This window comes from Cicer arietinum, chromosome 6, assembly GCF_000331145.2.
Source record: "Cicer arietinum cultivar CDC Frontier isolate Library 1 chromosome 6, Cicar.CDCFrontier_v2.0, whole genome shotgun sequence".
Classification (NCBI taxonomy): domain Eukaryota; kingdom Viridiplantae; phylum Streptophyta; class Magnoliopsida; order Fabales; family Fabaceae; genus Cicer; species Cicer arietinum.
In genome coordinates this window covers 51515156-51542095 of record NC_021165.2, presented here as the reverse complement: position 1 = coordinate 51542095, position 26940 = coordinate 51515156, and the positions used below count along the sequence as shown (strand labels likewise).

Sequence of the window (26940 nt, the reverse complement as noted above, 5' to 3'; positions counted from 1 at the left end):
TATATATAGCGATATATATTATTTTCTAAATTCATACAACTATGTAGAATTAATTATTCATGACATGATGATATAATTTAAATTATATATATTATTACTATGTTGGTTAATACATTCTAACATGTGACATTAGAGCGTGCATAAAAGAATTCAAAATATTATTTTTTTTGTTAAATACAAATATAAATTTATAGATTTAATTTATATATAATAACAGTGTAAAGATATTTTATATTGTTAATTAATCATAAATGTCAAATCAATAAAAATATTTAATTTTTATTATGATAACTTCTAAAATCACAAACATAAATGATTGTAATAGACTAACACTCCAAAACTTTTTTCACTATTAGTGCATAAAAATTAAACTCTAAACATTTAAATAATTAGTTCAACAAATTTTTGATTTTATAGAGACCAAAATTAGATTTAATTTATTGTCAAAAAAAAATGAATTCAATTTGATGTAAAATTTTAAATTATCACATATGACATTAACTTTCAAATAATAAAGAAATACTTCATCCGATCACTGTTATAAGCAAAAATATGACATCAAATCTTGGTCATTATAACTAAAAAATCTAATGTTGGCAGTTGAGTATCTAACATTCAAATAAACAATTTAATAAATTAAAATTATATTTTAGATAAAATATAAAAAATTAATTACACCTAACTAATTTTTACTTATAGTAGTAACATAGAGAAATATACTAAAATTTGAGATTCATGTTAACTTTTTATTTACCCCGTGTATTTTTTTATTAATAAATTTAATCTTCCATTTTATCAATATTTTTCTAGTCTCAAACTAGTTTACTAGCATTTAAGCTATTGATATAATTTTAACTTTCTCAAAACCGTTTCTCGGTTTGCATCTTTTCTTTCTATAATCCATTTCTAAATCTTTTTTGTTTACATCACTTATCACAATTAGTGTAACAATATTTATTAAATCTTGTATTACTTGTTTTACTGTCAAACTAGTAATAAATTTTCATATTAAGTTGATCACTATCAGTACTACCTGCTACAGTTCACAATATATGCACTGTTCAGCAAGTTTTCAAAAACTTGAATAGTATAATTATTTCTCATATTAAATTTTTATTATTTGATTAGTATAAGGTTAGATCTTTTCCAAAATTTAAATCTTGCCATGTTTTCATTATATTTTTCCATAGTTTATTCTTATTATTGTGCTATGAAAACTATGGATGGGTACCATCAGACAATGTACTCATTGGATGGACCACCACTTCATTGGACCCATTCTGCGGATATCTCACCAAACTACAAAAAAGAAAATACCAATTTGTCAAAAACATACTTCGGTTGATTTAAAAGACCATGTCAAAAAACTCAAAACCTTGGACCCAGCTGTAAGGCCCACAATCATACCAAAATCTGGCCACCAATTCCAAGCACAACTACAAAAACTTGGAAATGTCGCACTCTTACTCACTCCCTGCTCTGTTTCAACCTCCTCTCTGTTTCCATGTTCTTTACAGGGTTAAAAGAAAGGTTTATAGTTTTTACCATTGAAAAATGTCACTTAAAATTATGCTCTCACCCTAAATTTCTGAACCAAATTTAAATCTTTTTGCACTGTGGACCCCTAGGATGTTACCAGCTCCAAACTGAGCTGAAACATCATGCTGATAGGGGCAATACACACCATTCCTGCACCCCCTTGAGCTTTTAAAGTATATGCATGGTTTCGGGATTTTGGGTTTCACTTCTCCTTGGTTATTGTTATGTACCAATTTCATATCTATTTGTGACTCTGGCTTTTCTTGCCCATCTACACCATGTTGCCTAATGAGGTTTTTATAATAGTTAGCATCCTTTACAGCAGATGCTGAACCTACATTGGGTTGATAAGGCTTTGTACTAGCAGTGGTTTGTGCATTATTGAAAACAGTATGCAAGTTCCCAGTAGGGTGAGGCAATGGAATGCTTAATTCACTAGAAGAAATGGAAGGAAAACCAAACGATGCAGGCCGCTTCACCCCAGGTGCCAGAAATGAATCTGGCTGGGGATGGGTATTTGAAGAAGTTGGCATTCCATTTGACATGTGGAAATTTTGGTTGACAGGTCTATACAAATGAGGTGCAGGTGTGGGGAAAAAAACAGATGGGGATACTGGTTTACCAGACCCTGACATAGACAATGGAACTGATGCAGTTGCTGGCTTATCATGGACAGAATTCGCCCTTGAAAATGATGGCATTACAGGAGCCAACACAGTTGCTGGCTTACCGGATGTAGGATTCAAAGATGAAACTGACGGAGTTGCCGGCTTCAACCCAGAACGGTTGGATGAAACTGATGGAGTTGCAGGCTTCAAGCCAAAAGGTAATAAACCCATGGTACTTGTATTCATAGAAGCTGTCACATCAGATGTAGATGTATACAAAGAAACTGACGGAATAACAGCTTTCAATCCAGCAGTGGGTTTTACCACAGCATTTGAAGATGCACTTACAGTGGTGGCTGCGAATCTATGTTCACTAATCAAATTCTCAATCATTTTTGGGTCATTAAATATTTTAACGAGTAGATCCATATCAATTAGGCCTCCTTGCCCATTACTCTTCAAGATGGCTGCCACAACATCAGAGGCTGCTGATAAGTCAGCTTCCAAAACAGAAGATACCCCAGCTAAAGGCATTACAGAAGCATCCGAGGAGACAGTACAAGGGGTGTTTTGATTCGAACTATGTTGATGCAAATTATGTGACTGAACATTGGAGTGAACGTTCACTGGCAAAATATGCTTAGACTGTTCTTCCTCGATGGGAATGATAGGAATGAGAGGAGTAACGTTATCGTCATAATCTCCCTCTTCTACATCCAAAGAAACAGAAGGGCTACACACAAACGCAAGTCAACAATGTTACTAATAAGAGAAAATGAAACAACACAAAGCTTTCTAAAACAATTCAACATTTTACCTAGGTGGAATGGCAGAGGGTCGGGGATAAACTGCTTCAAGCACTCTCATTTCTCTCAGCTTCTGAACCTCTTTCTCCCTACTTTCTTCACCAGCTGCAACTAACCAATCGGAACTGAAAACAAACTGTATTGAAGAGTAAAACAAATCAAATAGTGACAAAAGAATCTAAAACAATCAGTTAAAGAAAGCAAAGTATGAAACATAATAGTTTAATAAAAAAATTACGATGTGAAATATATATTGCTAGCAAAAGGATGCACTAAATAACATGCAGTGAAGAATTACCGGGAGAGGGAATTTCCATTTTATCTGGGAAATGTGGGAGAATTCAACCTTTGATTGGTTCAGGATATATCTGCTTTCAAACCCAGGAGGTAAATCAATAGATTCATTAGTACTTGAGCACAACATCGATGATGCCTTTGCTTCAAGATTATCTTGCGATGTCAACCCAACTTTTGACGGGGAATCCTCGGACAAGAACTTTACCTGTTAGGTCATATAATATTAGTGCTAAAAGAAAGTATGCATCACCAATAGGTTGGACTGAAAGTACACAAAACTACACAAAAGCAGTGATAGAAATATTTATACATTAAGACTATCTACCAATCCAAAGATATAGACTTAGCACATGCAATGCAACAGACCAAATTAGGCACATGATTATGCAGAGATATAGAGGGCAGAAGACCAAATACACATTTTTAAATGTGTTGCTGTTGCAGAAAGTGGGGCAAAGAACATAGAGACATGAGATGTTATGGGCAATGTCATGGATATCAAAAGAGCTAATAGACATGTATGCAAGGAGATTGACGACTTTGTATTGTTTAAGAGAGAGAGGAGAAAGAATAGCAGCAGCTAGAGATATGGACAACGATGCACCGTACAACATTTTTCCTCCCACAATGTATTAAATACACTCTGATATGTCAACATGCATTGGCACAACATCATAAACCCTTTTTAAAATACATAAATTCCGACCTGCTCTCTGAACCGTCAGACTCTTTTTCTCTTTACATCTCCACATAGAAAATTTATGCTGAATGTTGAAACATGCTTGTTAATTGCAATTTATAGCACCACTTCACCGGTTTAACCTCTAATTCCTATATTCTTAATCATATATTAATTGCAACGGTTGCAATTTACATTACCAAGTTTCATCGCTGCTTTCGAGGAACATGTATCCCTGGATAGGATACATACTGTATCTGATACTTGTATCAAATCTATGCACCATAGGGTATATGCAATACCAACTACTGCAATACAACACTCAAGGCTTCACAGTGAGCATTCATAAATAATGGCTTTAATGAATGATGCACATAAGACCAAAACGACGATATTTTTTGCCAAAATTAAGTATATATGGGCTTAGTTCAGAGTTATGGCTCCTTCCATATATTTAGGGAATGCCCTTTATGCTTTTAGCTAGCTATTTTTTAATAACATTACTACATTGCTCGTCCTGATACAAGAAAAATGCTTTCACTGTCTAGAGTTAATTACTCTGGACTTCACCAATTTTTCCTATTATGAGCATAACATAGAAATTATAAATCTATCACAAAATTGCCAAAACTGATAGAGATATGACGATATTTATCATCTAAACAACCTGCATTTAAGCCTCTCTCAAATACAAACATAGATAAATCAAAATCAACAGTCTAATTAATGGCCACTTTTTAATAAGTTTTTCCACATGAACACAATATCAAAATCTCGATCTAATTAATATCTTTGGAGCCTCGGGGATCCCAACAAGGCAGCCACAATTTGACACGCAATCAAGTGTGATCACAATGCTTTCACCTTGGATTGGTAAGATCGAACAATTTTCGTGAATCTAGGGCTTGATCAGCAATTAGTTGTGGGTAAGGTTTTGCGACCCCACCACTACAAAACCTAAATTTCTGGGTGAAATTGGAAACCCTAGGCCCAAAGGAAATCCAATTCTGCCTTGATCAGCATTTAGTTGTGGACCAGGTTTTGAGACCCAGCTGATCATAACAGAGAAACCTAAATTGTAGGATCAAGGTTTTGGCTATCTAGCATATGAATGGCATGCAATTAATAACCTACCTTGACAAAAATACAATTAAGCACAAGTACAGTGACAAAATAATCAGATGGAGAAAGGAAAAAACTTGCCATATAGAGCATAATATAAATTTCCATTATAAGTAGTTCATGAATAAAGGAATAATAATATGTGTCTAAAATTTGCATTATCGGGTACGGCATTTTCTTTTGGGTTTGCCTATCCATAACAAATTGCATTTATTTCTCACTAAAGCGGCAAATTCAAAGTTACATAACTTGTAATACATGAATGCCAACCTCTCAAGTTGACTCATAGACTCGCCTGAGCTTACGATTCTAAGTAGCAGATAGAGTTTTTTTTTTTATTAATCAAACCGACACTAATGGTCACTTTACAATTGTCCCCGATGAGATTTGAACTAGGTATTTTGAGGTTACAAGGTTAATCTCTTACCACTGAATTCAGCACCTTGAGTTTGAATTGCTTACAAACTCATTTTTATGAAACTAGGTTGAACTCGTGTTCATTCAAACTCACTCAAAATCACACAAATTCAAGCCTATGCAAGGAGTTAGAGAGATTGGCAAAATAGGCCCCAAAATCTTATTTTACTCTAACTAGTTCACAAGTTTTAGTCCATGGAAGCCTCAGGAGTTTGCGTAGACTCTCAAGTTTGACACCCTTGTTGACAATAAAATTGCACTATTTGAAAATAGTCTAATGCCTTCATCACTTCTTACCTTTTCAAAGCAACTGATTAGACCAAAAAACAAATGCACGACTCTGATTATAAATCTAAAGATATAGATAAGAATTATTTAACATTTTATTATTTATTTTTACCATGTAGGAAAAAGGATATGGTTCTTCTATGGTAATTTAAATTATACTTAATGCAATTCGTACTAACAATATGTATCACATGATTCAATGGTTTACTTTTGGATTTTCTTTCACCAGTTCTCCTCCAACAAAATGAAAAGTCAAGTAAACTTAAATTGTTAACAGAAAAGAAAATAAAGAAGAGCTGTGAATGTGACTCTGTCTAATTATTTCATTATTGTTTTTTTTCTTTCTAAAGGGACTTCACACAATCACTAACTCCATCACTTGCTCAAATAGGGTCTTCACATAGTTTCTTGCTCACTCTATGTGCATCTTATATGGCAAAACCTTTGCTTGCTTTGTTTTCATTCCGACTTGAATCATATAACTTGGATTTTTATGCCTAAGTTATTTTGCCGATTCCTACTTGTAAATACCATTATTATATAAGTACTATAAATTAGTTTCATATAATTCAACTATTTTGTGTTTTAAAATCATACTATTTAATATGATTTACGATTCAAAAACTAGCTTGGTGACTCACCATTTGAATTATGATTTGATGACTATGGTTAGAAACCCTCCGTTGTTTTCAAATAATATCCACCTATTACTCACCCAATCCTCTTAGCAGCATTTCAAACTCACCAATCTTAAGGCAAGCATCATATTTTCCAATCAAACATGATTCTTTTCAACCAGCCCTGCCTCTAGACCACACCTTCTCTGCCCTTTGCACTTTCCAGTCAAACCCCAACAGCCAAAAACTTTTTCCGTTGAAGGCCACCCCTACTCCAACGAAGTTGGGCCTTCTTTCCCAACTACCACCAGGGCCGGTCCTAAGATATTTGGTTCCCTTAGCTAACTATAAAAATAAAACCTCGTGATGGTTATATTTTTTCTTGCAAAAACATTATTAGTTTATTCATTATAATCAAGATTCTTTAAACAATCATTCGCAAGTCACGATTTCAAAGCTACAGTGCAAAACCAAATGAAAATAAATCTCAAATAAGAGGAAAAAAACGTCACAATATTTGAAAAAAAATCTCTTCTCCTCCTTCACAAAATAGGCACGATGTTTGAAAAGAATCAACATAATAGAAGAACAATAATTCAACCAAACAACGCCCCGAAAAAAAAAATAAACAAAACTAAAATGTTCAAAATAAGAATCAAAACAACCATTGGAACAACATGAAGAAGAATAAATAAGAGAAAAAAACTTGGTAAGGATGCATAAAAACGAACCAGAACTAAACGATTGAGAAAGAAGGAAGGACGGTGCCGGGTTGCCGGAAACCGGTGCCGGAAGGTGGAAGGTGGGTGGTGTTGGGTGATGGCAAAGTCAGGGTCGTTTTGGAGTTTTGGGTGAAAGGGTAGATGGAATAGTAAGAGACGATAGAACTGAGCGTAAAAACATACAGAAAAGAAAAAGAGAAAAAAATCCTATTTATATAGTTTTTAGTTTTAATAGAAAACCGTTTCTAATTATCGTAAAAAATCATTTCAATCCCCCTGTAAACCAAGGTATTTTATCTTAAAAATTACTTTTAGAATAAAAATAACAAACTCTCAAGCACATGCACTAAGATTTTAATAATTTTAATTTAATTCATTATATATTATATTTTAATAGATGCTACAATAACAACGATAATTAATATTATTGTATAAATTATATAAAATATAAAAATAATTAAATATTATTAAATAATTCAATATTATAAATTATAATTTTGATTGAATTATTAAAATATATATATAATAATTTTAAATTTTGAAAAATAATTTTATTATATGAGAATTATCTTAATTAAATAAGTTTTAAAACATATAATATCTAGATAATTTTTCTAGACAAACAATCTCTAAGTTATACTCTTCAAATATTTTTATTAAGTGGGTGAGTTGTTTAATCACTCTATAAATAATGAATTCTAAAAGATCAATGGATAGATTTAAATGTTTTATGGTATATATATTGTAATCATACGAATTTATTATAGTACATTTTTAGGTGAATTGCACATTTTTTAACAAAAACGTATTTATTATTTATTTTATTGTCAAATTTTCAACACAAATAATAATATTTCAGACTTGCACATATCATACCAAATAGTATTTGCAAATCAATGTTCTCTATATTTTTTCAAGTATTTCATAAAATATTTTACTAGTTCAAAACATACACCAATACATGTCTTCTTTTAGTAAACTATTGCTAAAATATCATTTAATAGAGTCACTATTATTTACAATTAAATTAAGATAAGAATAAAAAATTATTACTACTATAATAGTAATAGAACAAAACAAATGAATAGTGATTGATTAGTATATGCTTCCATTTTTACATCCAATTCTTTTATATGACAATTATTTTGTTGTTGTTTGTTTTGAAAACTTTTAATTTTTCAACTCTACTTAAAATATATATATACTTTTTTTAATTATTTTTCTAAATAACGTTTACATTAATTTTTGAGTTTTTTTCTTCATATTATGGTGCAAATATAAAACCAAAGATAAAACATATGTACTCTTGATTGAGAATTTAGTTTTGAAATTCATCTACAATTTAGAAATTTACTTTTAAGTTAGAAATTTAAGAGTTACGAATTTTAATTAAAAATAATAAATAAAATATGATTTAATTTTTAATATTAGATAAATCAATTGTGTATATTTAATATAATTCATTCTGCATGTATATAATAAAGTGTTTTTATAATTATTTAAATTTGATATGTATCATTAGAATTCATTATCTTACTTCTTTATGTATTAAGTATGGTAGCACTACAAAGTGATCATAAATTTGAATCTCCATTAAATTTTAGGTTAAATATATTTTAACCCCTATTTCAATTTTAGTCTTTGTAAAATAAAAGTACAACTTTTAGTCTCTACAACATTATCATGCATGCACTTTTAATCCATCTTGTTAAATCTATATATGATTTTTTAATGAATTTTTGCAAATATACGTATAGAATAATATAAAAAGTTCATACACAAAAATAGAGGTTGAAAGTTAATTTCTATGTCCATATTTTCAGTACTTTTATCTTGAATTTTTGCATTTAAAAAACTCATATTTAATTCATTACAAATTAAAAAAATGTATATTATTGTGGAAGAACTTTTAATAATAATATAAATATGTTTGCGAAATTTCATTCAAAAAATTTAGAGTTGAAAGACAATTAAACATGTTTCATTTCATTTGAGACCAAAACTGTTTGGTGAAAATTTTTATAAGAATTAAAAGTTGTATTTTAATTTTAGAGAGATTAAAACTGAAATGTTGAAATTGTATAGAGACTAAAAATTTATTTAATCCTTATATTTATATATTATATATTTATTATCTATTAAATAACTGATTTTTTTTGAATATTCACATAAAATTTTATAACTTTCAATTATTTTTGACAAATTATAAATCCAATTAATAAATATTTGAAACTCAAATGACAAATAAGATCAATATTAATTTTTTATTTATTTTATTTCTCTTCTTTTCTTCTTGTGTATATTTTTCTAATTTCTTTACTTTCTTCTTTTTGCATTATGTAACAAAATAAAAGATATTGTAGGAATACATGTGCAAACAAATGCACATATATCTTTTTTTTTTAGTATTGAAACAAAATGAGTTATTCACTAAATATTTACCATACTGTTATTAGTGTCCCTTGAGTTCATGGAGTCGTCCCTCCTGACCGTGCTAAGGGCCACCACTAACTACCAACACTTTGTTCAGCCACTTAACATCTCTATTTCAACATTTTTCAAGGCTAGGTGTTGTATGTCATTGGTAATGCAAATCATTGGTACTGACTTTTTGTTCTTGGTTATGCCTTAGATTCATTATGACTAAGCTACGACTTTTAAGTGTTAGTGATGAACTGGTATTGAATTTTGAGGGTTTATAATTAAGGGTATATTAAAATTATTCCGATTGTAGTTGTTATCAGTGTGGCATTTGTGGGGTCTTCAACTTCTACATGTTTCTATCCAAAATTGGGTATCATGACAGTTACATTATCATCAATAAATAGTAAAACAATTTTAAGTTGAACTTAAGGACAAGGCTAGCTAAAGAGAAAATACTAGGTAGCTTCAAATATTATTTATAGTACTCATGAAATTAAAGTATCAACTATCAGTTTTATAAGGAAATGAAACAAATTAAATTCATATAGTAAAATATTTGAAATTTTTTATTCATTAACCCCTTCCCCAACACTAGACCTACTCCTTAATTGATTTTACGGTAAAAATAATCCCTAACCATTTTTCTGTAACAAATTTTATGTTTCATTTAAACGAATAATTGAAAATTGTATTCAACTTTTCGTTTGAATGAAGCTAATCAACAACTCCGATGCAACTACACAGTCCCCAGAATACGTTCACCACCGGAGGACTTGTTTATGCAAGTTTTAAAGCTCATCACATGATTGAAATAAATATTTTTCGTTACTTATAACTACAAGTTTAACTAATTATTACGACATTTTCATCTCTATAAGCAAGACTTTTTTTATGAATGCATAAGAATTAAAAAAAAAAAATTCACATTAAATATTTATCGATAACTTACGATCTTTTTTCCAAAACTATAGTTCAATTATTAAAAGAGAGAAGTAGTTGATTTTTTAATTCTTTACATTTAAGTAGATGTATTTTTGAACAAATTAATTAATGATTCTTGTAATTTGAAGAGGGTTTTATATAAAAAAAACCAAGTTTATTTTTTTCGTCTTTATATTATAGACAAAATATTAAAAGTTAGGGTTTAATTAGGGTTTACAATAGCGTCCTTTTAACTTTCATCTTAAACGCACTCTAATTTCTTAATTTATTACTTTAAGCACTGTAATCAAGTTATACTCTTATGACCTTTTATTATTATTCATTATATTACTATTACTATAATATTAATTATTAATTATTATTAATATTAAGGGGAGGCACAAATGCATATTACGAAGAGTCAAAATTTCGATTCTTAATTCACCCTTTCACTGAAACTGCTTTGCAGTGTCAGTATTAAGTCCTATTTCAATTAAATTTATTGTTATTTTATTTATTATTTTTATTTGAATATTTGAAAGCAGGGTCCCTTTTCTCCAATAACTGCCGATGCATAAAATGTGAGAGACAAATAATGAAAACTAAATAGGAGTATGAAAATGATTGAATAGCCAAGAACATAGACACAAATAAATCAATTAAGAACAACAAATCAAAAACACAAATTTTGCTTAAAAAATGAACTTAGATAATAATTAGTAAATAAATATTATTGTGACAGATTACCTGACACAGATTACCACCAGAAGGCCACGAAACCCTATTGAATTTCCTCGCTCGCTTCATGTTAAATATCAGATCGAAAAATCAAATAACACTCAGATTTTATAATTTGATTCGATACCGGTTAGTGAGAGAAATTAGTATAAATGAAAACAAAGAGAAGATTAGGATTTGTTTTTTTCTTTCTTATGGTGCAGCAGAGAATGATTGATGAAAACGGTTAGAAAGAGAGAGTGGAGAGAAAAATGATTTTAAAAGAAAACCCTAGAAATGGAAGAAGCGCGGGGGCTAACCTTTTATATTGATGAGTTACGTGACGTTGTTTGACGGTAACGATGGATTGCAATGTAATATACCCGAATATATATCTAAGTTGGTTTCATTGATATGATAAAAAAAAACAGAATATTGCACATTTATCGTATCAACATAATATGAAATATAATTTAAAATATGTAAAATTGAAATTTAATAAATATAAAGAAAAAGCAATAGAATTTAATATTATAAGGGTAGCTTTTTTATTTACATATAATACATATTATATATCATATATTTATTGAGTTTATCCAACTAATAAAATATAATTCTTTAGTTATTCATATTATTTTTTTAAATGAAATTATTTATTTAGTAATGTCAATAAATCATTTTAAATATAAAATTTATTCAATTGTTATTTAATAGTTCTTAGTATTTTTTGTTGATTTATAATTTTTAGAAGTATTGTGTAAGTTTATTTGAAAAAAGTAGTATATAATTGCTTAGCAATAATTTTTGTGTGTGACTAATTCACAATAATAATTTTGTCGTGTAAGTATAATATACAAATAAAATTAGATTTTTGTTGTCATGAACGCACCTGAGACAAGATGTTTAATCTAATAATATCGACATTTGTTAGTTGAACTAAAAATTAAGGACCATCTTGTCACTATCTTATATTTGTATTTTACTTTATACCTATCATGTCTGTATTATATCATGTCTCTACTTTAATTTTCTTGAAAAAAATATATTGATAAATTATTCTTAATTATTATGATTTTCTCCCACATTAAAGAATTGATGTAATTCAAACTACAAATGTAAAAGAAAAACGGTAAAAGAAAGATGCACTCTTGTATAATTGCACCTAGCTCAAAGATGTTCTCCCATGTGAATGAAATTTCTCATGTGATATGAGAATATATTTAAATCCTCACCATTCATTAAAAACTATTTACAATAAAATAAAAAGAAGTAAAAAGATTTAAAGATAACGATTTAATCATGAGAAAAAAAAGAGGATTTTTTATAAACATATCCCTTTTTTTTTAATTTGACACTAAATTGCTCCATATTGAAAAAAATAAAAAATAAAAATGTCTTACTTATTAAACTCAATAGATGATCGCATCCTATATTTGCTATGAGATGAAGAAAAATTTCAATTGCAATAGAAGGTCGAATGTGACCACTAATTTTTTTTTCTTCTCATTTTATCAATTGAAAAATTCTTTATTTAATAAACTATAATAATTATAATATTTTAAAAAAACAAAATATTATTAATAAAATAAAATACATTAAAGAAAACAAAGAAAAATTGCGGTTGACTAAACGTGTCTAAACAAATAACGTGTATATTATTTTAACAACTATCTTCTATATTTTGTAGATAAATTTAAATTATTTTAACAAGTTCTCCTATTTTGCAGATAAATTAGAAATTTAATTATATTTTATTAACGAATTTCTCCTATTTTTTTCAGATCAAATAAATAAAAATTAATAATACTCAAAAATAAGAAAAAATATGAAGAAATAGTTAACAAAAAATAGAAAAAGTCATTAACAAAAAAAAATAGGAGGAAGTCATTGACAAAAATTAGAAGAAGTTGTTAATAAAATATATTAATAATAATAATTTTACGACTTCTTCCTATTTTATTATTATTATTATTATTATTATTAAATTTTATTTATTTGCTCCAGAGAAAAAAATAGAAGAAATTCGTTAACAAAATATAACTAAATTGCTAATTTATCAGCAACACTAGAGAAAGTTTAAAATAATTTAAATTTATCTAAAAATAAGAATGAGTTGTTAAAATAATACAACACGCTATTTGTTTAGGCACATCAAGTCAACCGCATTTTTTTCGTTCAATATTTAATGTAATTTATTTTATTAATAATATTTTAAAAAGCGTGAGTTTTGTTGAATCCATATGACCCAAATTATATATATATATATATATATGAACCACAATTATTAACAAAATAAAAATAAATTACAAATGTTGAATTTATATCACAATAATTTTGAGACAAAAGAATAGGTATAGACATCAGAAAGTGAGAACAAAAAATTACGGTTCAAATTTGTAATAAAACGTTTTTTATTATAGAAATATAAAGAGACTATTTTTATAGAGATAAATAGTATTTTTTTAATGAGAGAAAATAAAGAACCTTTAATAAAAAATATGACGAGTGCTTTATTTTATTATTACTATATATAAAAATATAAAATTTAGGTACATATGTACGGACCGACCTGGTGGGTCTAATAAACATTTTAGAGAACTTGAGTTTAACTTAGTTAAATAAATAATTTAAAAAATTTGAACTTAACCTTTTTACTAAACGTGTCAGACTGAGTCAGACTTGTCGGATTATAGGCCTCTATCGGATGGTCTGATCTACTCTTATGTCACACGTCTGAAATATAAGCCTTTGAACTACTTTAATAAATGCATTTAATTGTAAACGATTGTTTGCAATAATTTCAACACTTTGTCTATATATAATAATTTCTCAATATGTGAAGATTGATCAATTATCATCACAAAATTTTAGGCATCTTCTATCAAACAAATTAGGGCAAACTCCTTCATGACATAAAAATGCACAATTATTTCCATAATTGACTTTTTTTCCATTTCTAAATCCCAATTCCACAAAAGTATTTCTTCCATCATTTCGATCACATTGATTGCTATTGAACAAGTATAACTTAAACAATCCTTTGTGGTGAATATTCTATTCAATTAGGGAATTTTTTAAACCAAGAAGCTTGAAAGTGTTATCGGTGATAACCAAAACTAGAAGATGGAAACATTATATTAGTGTGTTGACATGGTCCGACTTCTATGTAAGCTATATGATTCTTGTCACGTTCGTTAACACATTATTGTAAAAAAGAACAATGTTTTCCTAGATCTTTCTCTAATAAAGAGATGTTGACTTTTTTTACTAATATAGGAACTTTAGATTGTTATTCATCAGTAACTACTATATGTGTGATAGACGACATTGTTAACAAATTTTACAATAAATCCACTACATTGTGAGATAACACTGTTAACAAATTTTACGATAACACTCATAGCATTTGGCCTGTCATTCTAATTCCTTACAATCTTCCTCCTTGGATGTGCATGAAACAACCATACTTCATGTTATCACTATTAATTCCGGGTCCAAAAGGTCCTGGAAATAACATTGACATTTATCTGCAACCTTTAGTACAAGAGTTGCAAGAGTTATGGGATGATGGAATTGAAACATTTGATGCTTATAAGAAAGAGACATTTCAACTTCGTGCAGCTATGATGTGGACTATTAATGACTTTCCAGCATATGCTAACTTGTCTGGATGGAGTACTAAAGGTCAATATGCATGTCCATGTTGTGGTATTGAAACTACCTCGCAGTGGTTACGTCATGGTAAAAAATTTTGCTACATGGGCCATCGTCGTTGGTTATCTCCCAAACATAAGTGGAAATTGAATAGTAGGGATTTTGATGGAACACGAGAGCTAAGGATCCCTCCTAAAAGACTTGATGGGACTGATATTTTAAGACAAATAGATGAATGTAGAGAAAAAGGTCTAGCAAATGGAGCACAACCTTGGAAAAAGAAGAGCATTTTCTTCACATTGCCTTATTGGCAATATAATGTATTGCGTCATAATCTTGATGTGATGCACATTGAAAAGAACGTATGTGACAACATTATTGGTACATTGTTAAACCAAGAGGGAAAATCCAAAGATAATTATAAGGCACGAGTAGATATGGGCATAATGGGCATAAGAAGTATGCTCCATCCTCAACCAAGTCCTAATATAACTACAACGCGTTTGCCTAGAGCATGCTATCAAATGACTAACAAAGAAAAGGAATCTTTCCTAAGCATTCTCAAGAATGTAAAAACTCCAGATGAATGTTCATCAAACATCCCACGTTGTGTGCATGTCAAGCAACACAAGATGTTTGGATTGAAAAGTTACGATTGTCATGTTTTGATGCAAGAGCTTCTTCCAGTAGCATTACGGGGTTCATTGCCAGATAAAGTCACTTCAGTGTTAGTTGATCTTTGCAATTTCTTCAAGCAAATTTGTTCTAAGGTACTTAATGTGGAATTTCTATCACAATTGGAGTCTCAAATAGTTATCACACTTTGTCAGTTGGAAACAATTTTTCCTCCTTCATTTTTTACTGTTATGATGCATTTGGTAATTCATTTGGCACACGAAGCCCAAGTTGCTGGACCGGTACAATATCGATGGATGTATCCGCTTGAGAGGTATGTATGTTTATAAAAATTGGTTTAATTAAAAGTGTTAAACAAGTTTTTTTGGATGTTGAGAACATAAATATTTTAAATTTTCTTCACTTTCAGGTTTCTTCTTACTCTTAAGTCCTTTGTACGTAATAGAGCCCATCCAGAAGGATCAATTGCAGAGGGATTTTTGGCCAATGAATGTTTGACGTTTTGTTCGCAATATCTATCTGGGGTAGAAACTAGGTTCAATAGACCTAACAGAAATGACGATGAAGTCTCTGGAAGGCCATTAGGGATAAAGAAACAACAAAAGTTACGATTAGGGAAGAGGAAGAAAGTGAGTAGAACTAAACTTGACAAGAAAGAGTTAGCACAGGCACATAGATATGTGCTTTCTAATTGTGATGCAGTTGCTCCATTTATAGAGTAAGTCACATATCATATTTCAATTTTATACAATTGAAATTTTTATTACATTTTATTTTAACTCTATTACTGTTACTTTTAGAGAACACATTTTACATCTTAAGAGACAGTGTCGACCACGACGATTGACACAACTTGAAATTGACAAGCAACATGGTCAAAAATTTATTGAGTGGTTTAAACTCAGGGTGAGCATATAATAATTTAATTATTTAAATTTTACTGATTGTTTTTATATATAAACTTACTATATTTCATGAAATATTTTAGATCCAGCGTATGGATGAACAAAAGAGCTCAGAAGTTACTCATGAACTTAGATGGTTATCCCGTGGACCATCTGAGGTAGTAAGAAGATACACAGGTTATGCGATTAATGGTTTTAGATTCCACACAAAGAAGAGAGAGAGATTTTTGAAAACACAAAATAGTGGAGTTGTTGTAAAGACAAAGACCTCAACAGATGAAATTAATTACTATGGGGCAATAACTGATATACTGCTGTTGGATTATTCTGGAAAGTACAAGTTTGTGTTATTTAAATGTGATTGGGTTGATATTAATAAAGGTATCAAGAAAGATAAGTTTGGTATGACGCTTGTCAATTTCAAATTTTTAAAACATACTGGGAAAAATATTTGTGATGACCCATTTGTGTTTGCATCACAAGCTAAAAAGGTGTTTTATATATATGATGAGAGAAACAAGGATTGGCTTGTTGTTCTCAATGCAAAAGTTAGAGATATCTATGATATGGGTGATGAGGAATCTAATGAAATTGAAGAAATTCATGGGCAACTAATGGGCGATACAAGTGAAGCTACTCAAAATGTTAATGATTTGGTTAGGCTTCAAGTTGAAGACGATAATGATTTTTTTGAAGTTGTTGATGTTGATAATATGGATGATGATGAAGATAATGAAGATGATGAGGAAGACGAATGAAGTGTGTTCTAATTGTGCATGATTTTATACATTATGTTTTTATTATACTTTTAGATTTGTCTATGTTTTTCTTATACTTTTAGATTTGTCTATGTTTTTCTTATACTTTTAGATTTGTCTATGTTTTTCTTATACTTTTAGATTTGTCTATGTTTTTCTTATACTTTTAGATTTGTCTATGTTTTTCTTATACTTTTAGATTTGTCTATGTTTTTCTTATACTTTTAGATTTGTCTATGTTTTTCTTATACTTTTAGATTTGTCTATGTTTTTTGACTTTTGTCCAAGTTACTCATTTATAATTTTGTGTTAGAGAAGCAATGGCTCGAAGAAGAAAGTTAAATATTCGACATCGAGCAAGTGATAATGAAGGAATTCAGTCTACTTCAAATAATACAAACTCAACCAATGTAGAAGGAAGTAATGTTGCAGAAACTCGTTCTAGTCCTTGTCATGCAGAAGGTGTCATACGTGAGTCTGTAGAATCTCACTCAATTCCCTCTGATATAGAAGTTGAAGAAGAACAAATTGAAAAAGGTATTAATTATATATTCTTTGTTTTGAAGTTTTATTTATATTATTTTTATTATGACTTATATGCACACATAATGTTATTGTCCTTTTGTTTTGTTTGTAGAAGTAGAGCCTAAACGGGCTAGAGGTCCTACAAAAATGTTAGATGTATGGGAAATGGAAGATGGTGATTTAATAATCGTTAATTTGGACAAATATGGTCGACCCATTGGTGAGGAAGGGACAACTCTAACTCGTTTCATTGGTAGCGTAGCTAGAAGGTATCAATATGCTCCTATCAACTACAAGTCATGGAAAGTTATGCCAAATGATTACAAAGAAGAAATGTTGAAATTAATAGAGGTATTATGATTATTCATTTAACTAATATAACATTTTTTTAAGAAGTCAATTGAGATGTACAATTAACATGTTTTTTAGTTTTTGTGCTCTAACATGTTTGATGTACAATGATGATGTTAGGAATATTTGATGGATTAACAATTTATAATCATACTTATAGTTTAAGAATATAGATGTTTAGCACACTCAAACTACATCATAACATGTTGATAACTGTAAGAATACATTTAACTAATATAACATGTTTCTTTAACATCTCTTATTGTGTAGAGTAAATTTGAGTTTGTTCCTCCAATAAATGACTTAACAAGAGAAATGTTAAAATCTGAGCTGAATGAGAAATGGAGGCAATGGAAGGGTGATCTAAAGTCAATGGCATATGACCCTACTAAAACAGAAGAAGAAGTTGCATCTCTTGTACCAGATGATAGGGTTGACCCAAATCAATATCGTGGTTTGGTTCATCATTGGTTTTCTGATGAAGGACAAGTAAGTCGTATATATTATGAGTAATATATTAAAGAGTTTATTATTAAGACTAATATTTTATTTCAATTGCAGAAAATAAGTAAAATTAATAGGCAAAATCGTGCTAAATTTGAAGATGTTCATTGTATGGGTTCAAAAAGTCTCCCAAAGTTTATTGATGAGAAGGTTTATTTCTATTTCTATTTTTATGGCTTTAATTTAAATTAAAAATGAAATGCATTTAACTTATTTATTTGGTTGTAGATAAAAAGGGCAAAGGAGTGTTGCCTGGACGTAAAGAGATTTACATTGATACCCGCACTCGTAAAGATGGAGCAATTGTCAATGGAAAGGCTGCAAGATTGATTGTAAGTTTTGATAATAATTAAACGGTACCAATATATAAAATGTGTATAAATTAAGTTTGACAAAGTGCTGAATTTTATTTTCAAATGTATGATGATTGTATTGGATTTTTACTTGACCATTTAGGAGATTTTGTATTTGTTAGCCTATATGCAATGTTGAAGTTTTTTAATTGGATCTTATTGTAGTACTACATGCTTTGAATGTCAATTTCAATTTGGTATTTTCAATCATTAATAATTTTTATTTTATTTTTTAGGAAGAACTAAAAAAACATAATAATGAGGCTGGAACTTCTCAATCAACCCAAGACACACAAGGTTCTATGTCTTGGAAGGATGACATATTTTATCAAGTACAAGGACCTGATAAAAACGGACGTGTGCGATGTATGGGCAAGATTCCTCATTCTAAAAAATCGAAGGTTTGTGCATCTGAAAATGAAGAGTTGCGCGAAAGAGTTAAGAATATGGAAAACTTGTTAGCAAATGTGATGACTTTAATTCAAAATCGATTTTCTGGAGCAGATGTTAATGATATAATACAAGCTGCAAGACAGGTATATCATAAGTTATTAATCTTATCCAACTAACTTCATAAGTTCCATAATCGTATTTTTCATAAGTAATATTTTCTATTTTTTGTGATAGGTTCCTGATGCTACTAGTGCTCAAAACCATTTGAATTCACTTAGTCCAAACAACAACGAAAATAATGAAAATGGTAATTAGATAGTATTAGTTAATTTTAATTAAAATCATTAACATTTTCTCTATTTTATTAGTAATATTTTTATGTGGAATCGTGTATTTATTCATTTGTTATTTTATTGATTGTAGGTGAAGATTAAAAGCTAATTTGTTGTTGAAGATGGAATATTGGCAATTTAGTGGACTCAATTTCTTAATATTTTTTGAGATTGTTATGTATGACACAAGATGTCTATTTTAAATGTCTATTTTTTGAGGTTTAGGATTTTGTTTTATCGTTGTTAGACTTTTATGTTAATTTTTAATATATACAATGAACACTTTTTATTTTATTTTGAGTCTTAGATATATATATTTCATTGTATATTTATATTTGGTTAATTTTATAAAATAAATTTTAAATTATTATATAATTTTTGTTGATAACAAAAAATTAATATTTATAATAAATTAATTACTCTTAAAACCTATACCAACAGAAAAAAGTTGTCACTTAAATGTATAGCAACAGAATCAAAACCGTAGGTATAATTTTTATAAATCATGACTAAAGTATATACCAACAATGAAATATCCGTAGGTAAAATCAAATGTTTACCGCAACGGAAAAAATTCTGTCACTATATCCTATAGCCACGGGGAAAATCCGTAGGCATTGGGCGATTATATACCACGAAAAAAAACCCCGTCGGTATAGGTAATTTTGCCTATCCCTACGGTTTTTATATGTTTACCTACAGATTTTCACTGTCGCTAAACGTTCAATTTCTTGTAGTGCATCATTGTGAAAGTAGAAGGTAGAAATCTCACGAGGAAGTTTGACATGGACCAAATGCAAATCACACCAAGGAATTGTAAAACATTTTGAAGGAATGCTGTGTGGGGTCATCCCAACTCCTCTTAAAAGATAAAGTTAATTGTCCTTCCTCATGATATGCAACTTGAGTATCATATTGTTCCTTAAGTAGTCTAATTGCCAACCATTTCCGTTATCATGTGCATATATCTAGACTAGGGAAAGGATGAGTAAATGTCTAATTAAGCATGAAGGTTGATATTTTTTAACTTACAATATAACCAAATAGCTCAAATTTTCCATCAAATAAAAATTTCTAACTACCAAAAAATTGGGTTTATGGTTTAGGAAAGAAAAACAAGAACAACAACAAGAATGCGAACAAGAAAATGAAAGATTACTTAGTTTTATATTTTTGCACATTGTGAAAGATTAGGTTAACGTTTTTGGCATTTTGCTTATGATTTAGAGTTTGAGAGAGAAGAAAATAGTTTTACTTGCAATGAATAAGAAAAAAAAAATATTAATTTAACTTTTCTAATTTTACATTATGAAAGAGTTTATAAAAAACATACTACGAGAAAAATTAATTTAACTTTTTGTTTGCATGTTATAACTTACTTGTGGCTTATTGATGAATATTACTCATGGATCAATTCCGTGGATAATGTTTTCGTGGTATATGCATCTTTTTTTGTAGTGATATGAACAATGAATTTGGAAAAGTATATATATTAGATAAAATTGAATAAGTGTACTTTCTAATATGCATTATCTTTACCAAGAAGACATAATACAAATAAGTCGTCAATTGAGGATTGGATTGTCCTTATTTAAAGTGTGCAAATTTCCCATGGTACAACAGGTATTTCCCCAAAATTAGAGTTTATATAATAGTAAAAAGGTCATCTCTAAGATTATTAGGAAGATATCACCTAAGAGAAAATTAAAAAAATGGAAGTAGAAATTTTTTTATGTGTGAGTCAATTTCTCAAATAAATAGGGAGAGAGTTGTTAGACTGATGAGAGAAAAAAAGGAGTATTAGAGTGATCAAATCAAATATATATATAAAATAAGATTTAAATAATTGACCAATTAAATCAATACTACTCCAAATAAGAGAAAACAAAAAAAAATTATAAAACATAATTTCGTATTTCTCACAATATATTTAAAACTTTTGAAATAAAATCAAAATTTACAATATGGAGCAAGTGTTGTAGAGACTGCAGAACCAATCCATGGCCCAATAAAACCCATAGTTTTTTTTAAAGAAAACACATTTATTAACTTAAACTTAAATCAGAATACAAAATGGGGTCAATTCAAAAGGGGAAAATTTTAGCAATACAAAATTATGGTTCACTATTAGCTAAATGTGCCAACTCATGTGCGACACCATTTCCACAATTTCTCACAAAATCGAAGCTGCAAATCTCAAAGTTATACGAAATCATGTTGTAGGCCTTCATGATTTTTCGCCGGTATGAGCGCATGTATACTTTTATCAATCTGAATGCTAACTAACTTTAACAAACTAACTAATTTTCAAAATAACATATGTTCTGTTAAATGTTAATTCCATTAATATGCATTCTTTATTGAATATATTGAACAAACCATTTTGAATTCAAATGACTCACCCTATAAGGAATCAACAATTATAGCATTATACTTCCCCTCTGGAGCACAACTACGAAATTCAATCACCAAAATGGGTTGGAAGAAAATTAAATGAAGAAGCTTACATAACCTTAATAGTTCGAAATCAGTAATATATAGCCTAAAGTTGGCAACTTAACAAACTTAAATGAGTATGGCATGATAGAATGGTTGTTGTTGCTCCTTATCCAAATTCCTTTTTCATCTTTGGAATCAAATCTAACAATATATAGTTGACTTAAATAACAACTCATATATATGCAAGCATGTCTTCCTAAACATTGATGTTCATTCATTTATAAAAAACACACATAATAAACTTAAATACAAAATTATGTCCACAAATCAATTAAATTTTGAGATGATTTCTTATGAGAAATTGATGTGAGAACACAAAATCAAAGACATGCCCAATTAAAACAAAATAAAATCAACAAAATGTAGCAAAATTGTTTTGACTTCAAATTGGTAAACACTATAAGAAAAAAGCCATATATCTACGGAAAATTACCCAGGGATCTTAGTTTGTGGGTAAATTATTTAATATTTACGAAAAAACCGTGGGTAAATTTATTATTGAATAAATTAATTTTTGTTGATTGAATTCCACGGTTAATCCGTAGGTAAAATTAAAAAAAAAAATCGTGGGTAAAGTTAAAAAAAATGCAAATTGCCAAAATTTCTTTGTATTTTTTTTTACCACAGATTATCCGTAGGTAAATGAAGAGAATAATGTTAAGTTGTCTACGGATTGTGTTGGAAAAATATGACCTCGATTGTTTAAAAACGTGTATGGCAGTCTTTTAAAAATATTCAACAAGATTGATAATCAATTTAACAAAAGAACACTTTTATTAAACTAATGATCAATCACGGTCCCAAGGAGTTGATTCTAAGTGAAGGCTCACACTTACATGTATTGACCAATTACTAGTTCAAAACATACATTAATTGTTCTACAAATTAATCAAGATACAAGCATGCAAACAAGATTAATCATACAATCATACAGTGATAATAAAGAGTAAGGGATAGAGAGATTGCACCGAGATTTTATACTGGTTCAACCGTCTATCAGACGACCTACGTCCAGTCCCGAAATAAAACGATTTCTGCCTTTTTCAATAGAATCTTAGAGTGTTTTACAGATGTTCCAGCCCTCCCGGCCTATCAATCTTAAAACTCTCTCTCTATTCTATTTGATCAACCACTGTATCCCAGAGTTTCTTTACAAACTCTTCCAAGATCACATCAAAGCTTCTTCTTGATGAGCCCTCTCAACAATGAAGATAGCTACCAGTTTCACTACTGGATTTTGATCTAAATTTTGAAGTCTGGGGCCAACGTAATTGATGTTCCAATCTATTATTTAAACTAAAAACTAAGCTAACTATCGATTATCCAATCGATTGATATGGGAGAAGTTCAAGCACCAGAAACTTCCTGTGATTTGGTCCAAAGGGTCAGATCTCACTAGGATCTAAGAGTATGTGCTATATGTTTATGCCGTAACCAAGTCTCATCTAAATTAGATAACAAACAACAGATAGTACTAGACAAAGAATTAAAAAATCTAACATAAATGTTATTAATTCTATCACCAACTAACTTTATACCTTTGTCATATGTATGCTCAATTATACAAGATTGTGATGAAATACATACCTGGAAACCTTTGTCACAAAGTTGGCTTATACTTAGCAGGTTGTGTTTTAGCTCTTCTATGTACAAGTCATTTTGATTACTGCGGTTGACTCAGTGTCTATATCACCAACACCACTTATCTTTCCTTTATTGTTGTCACCATATTTGACAAAATATCCTTCATTTAATGTTAGAGACAAGAATTTAGGCTTGTCTCTTGTCATGTGCTTTGAGAATCCGCTATTTAGGTACCAAGAGTGCCTATTGGATGTCAAGCACACCTGCAACACACTTAAAAATTTGATTTTAGGTACCCAATTTAAATTGGGTCCTGGGAGGTCAGGTTCAAAACTTTGTGTCTTTGCTATCCAAATCTGTTTCCATCCTCTATTGGCTAGTTTTTTCAGTTTGCAATTAGAAACAAAATGTCCCTTTCTGCAACAGAAATTACATGAACCAGCAAAGAATGAACGTTGATTTGATCTAGTAAAGATGTCATACATATTCCTTGAAATAACAGATTTCTGACTATGTTTGACATTTTTGGTTTGCATATAACCAATACCACATCTAGTGTTATTCCTTTTAACATGCATATTTGGTTTATATCCTAGACCAGATTTTACATTAACATGTCTTTGGTTGCCAAGTATGACATTCAGTTTATCTTTACTACTAGTGAACTTCAATAAATCAGATTTTAATGGTGTAACATTTTTTTCAAGTTCAATGCATCTTGCAGATTTGTCATGTGAATCCTTTTTCAGTTGTTCATACAAATCCTCAATTTCCTTATGATCATTTTTCATTTGTTCAAGCATTTTCTTTGTACTCAGCAACTGTTTAATAGAATTCACATACTCATGATGCAGTTCATTGAAAGCTTCTTGTAGTTCATCATAAGATGGATTAGATTGAGAGCTTACCTCACTTTCAGATTCTGAGTCTGTGTTTGCCATAAGACATAGATTTGCTTCTTCTTCTTCTGAAGAGGCAGAGGATTCTTCGTTGTCATTCCATGCAATATATGCTTTTCTGGTTTTGGGAGCTGGTTCCTTGCCTTTAGTATTTGCAGTCCTATTTTTGTCTTGCAGCTTGTAACACTCAGACTTTATATGCCCTGTTTTACCACATTCATAACAGGTGATTGTCTTGCTGTCACTAATCTTAGAACTTGATGGTTTTCTGAACTTGTTGTCTTTCTTTTTCAGAAATTTCTTAAACTTTTTGACAAGTAAACCAATCTCAGGCTCTTCGTCAGTCTCAGTGCTTGACTCATCTGAGCAACTTTCTTGTTCAGACATTGATTGGTGCTTTTGGGCCTTCAGAGATAGTCCTTTTCTTTTCCTGTTAAACTGTTCTGACTCATCTAATCTGTGCAATTCCATCTCATGCTCTCTGAGCTTTCCAAACAGTGTTGCAATAGTCATGGTTGCAATATCCTTTGATTCAGCAATGGCAGTTATCTTGGGCTGCCATTCTCTTGTTAAACACCTCATGACTTTTCATGTTTGCTGCTCATTATCCACAACTTTTCCTAGAGCATGTAAATTATTGATGATGTCAGTGAACCTTGTTTGCAGGTCATTTATGGATTCATCTGTCTTCATGCTAAACAATTCGTATTCATGCATGAGTGTATTAACTCGGGCTCTTTTCACATCTGTGGTTCCTTCATGTGTCTGTTGAAGAGTGTCCCACATCTCTTTAGCAGTCTTGCAGTTTGAGACCCTGAAAAATTCATCAGCTGATAATGCAGAGGTTATTATGTTCTTAGCCTTAGCATTATATCCTACCTTCTTCTTATCATCCTCAGACCATTCGGATCTGGGTTTAGGGATTAGTGAATCACCAGTCCCAGCTATTGAAGGTATGTAGGGTCCATTCTCTACAACATCTAGAATATCAATACCACTAGCTTCTAGAAATATTAACATCATATGTTTCCAATACATGTATGTGGCTCCATTGAAGGCAGGGGGCCTTGCAAGGGAAGCACCTTCTCCTAGAAATCCAACTGAGGCCATGTACTTTTATGAGAATTACTCTAAAAAAGGTAGGCTCTTGATGCCTTAAAAATGTGTATGGCAGTCTTTTAAAAATATTCAACAAGATTGATAATCAATTTAACAAAAGAACACTTTTATTAAACTAATGATCAATCACGGTCCCAAGGAGTTGATTCTAAGTGAAGGCTCACACTTACATGTATTGACCAATTACTAGTTCAAAACATACAGTAATTGTTCTACAAATTAATCAAGATACAAACATGCAAACAAGATTAATCATACAATCATACAGTGATAATAAAGAGTAAGGGATAGAGAGATTGCACCGAGATTTTATATTGGTTCAGCCGTCTATCAGACGACCTACGTCCAGTCCCGAAATAAAATGATTTCGGCCTTTTTCAATAGAATCTTAGAGTGTTTTACAGATGTTCCAGCCCTCCCGGCCTATCAATCTTAAAACTCTCTATCTATTCTATTTGGCAACCACTATATCCCAGAGTTCCTCTACAAACTCTTCCAAGATCACATCAAAGCTTCTTCTTGATGAGCCTTCTCAGCAATGAAGATAGCTACCAGTTTCACTACTGGATTTTGATCAACCACTGTATCCCAGAGTTTCTTTACAAACTCTTCCAAGATCACAGCAAAGCTTCTTCTTGATGAGCCCTCTCAACAATGAAGATAGCTACCAGTTTCACTACTGGATTTTTATCAGTTCTTTCTTTACAAAGTGTTTGTTACAGAAAAATATAAAAGATATAGAATTGGTTCCAATCACTTGCAATGAATCTCACACAAGAAGTTGTTTGTCCATTTGAGTGTTTGTGAGATCATTCTCTTTTTCTCTCAAGATGTCTTTTTCAGCTCTCTATTGATTATGAATAATGGTTTGTTCTGGATCTGAAAAAGCAATATCGAAGGTTATTCAAATGTTATCAAAAGTTATTAGAGAAAGTGATTGAAAACTGTTTATATAGTTTCTGAAAAACAACATATAAATCGATTTCCCAATCGATTCATTAATGTAATAAAACAGGCTTAATCGATTAGCCAATCGATTATCGCAAGTCTTGTTTTTCTTGAATCTTGAAACTACATAAACTAATCGATTACCTAATCGATTATTTAAATACACTTTTCAGAAAACTATGTGTAGTTTATATATGAATCGATTGCATAATCGATGTCAGGTGTTTTGTTCCAACAACGAGATCAAAACAATCGATTACGTAGTCGATTCATTAAGTCACATAATCGATGCATTAATACACATAATCGATTTGGCCATATAT

At 30.1% G+C, this 26940-nt stretch overlaps 2 protein-coding genes across 2 annotated transcripts; one reads left to right on the top strand and one right to left on the bottom strand.

The window, feature by feature from the left end:
* Positions 1-1289: 1289 nt before the first annotated feature.
* LOC101501407 (zinc finger CCCH domain-containing protein 6-like) lies at positions 1290-11247 on the bottom strand. The gene is made up of 5 exons (XM_027335291.2): positions 11188-11247; positions 7105-7302; positions 3252-3455; positions 2965-3089; positions 1290-2880 (listed from the first exon to the last, which is right to left on the bottom strand). Exons 1-5 carry the CDS (start codon positions 11245-11247, stop codon positions 1581-1583), a joined length of 1887 nt encoding a protein of 628 aa, XP_027191092.2. The 3' UTR covers positions 1290-1580.
* Positions 11248-15845: 4598 nt separating this feature from the next.
* Positions 15846-18241, top strand: LOC101515360 (uncharacterized). The gene is made up of 5 exons (XM_073369754.1): positions 15846-16165; positions 16248-16353; positions 16436-17111; positions 17424-17581; positions 17748-18241. The coding sequence occupies exon 3, from the start codon at positions 16445-16447 to the stop codon at positions 17108-17110; it is 666 nt and encodes a 221-aa protein (XP_073225855.1). The 5' UTR covers positions 15846-16165; positions 16248-16353; positions 16436-16444; the 3' UTR covers position 17111; positions 17424-17581; positions 17748-18241.
* Positions 18242-26940: the final 8699 nt, after the last annotated feature.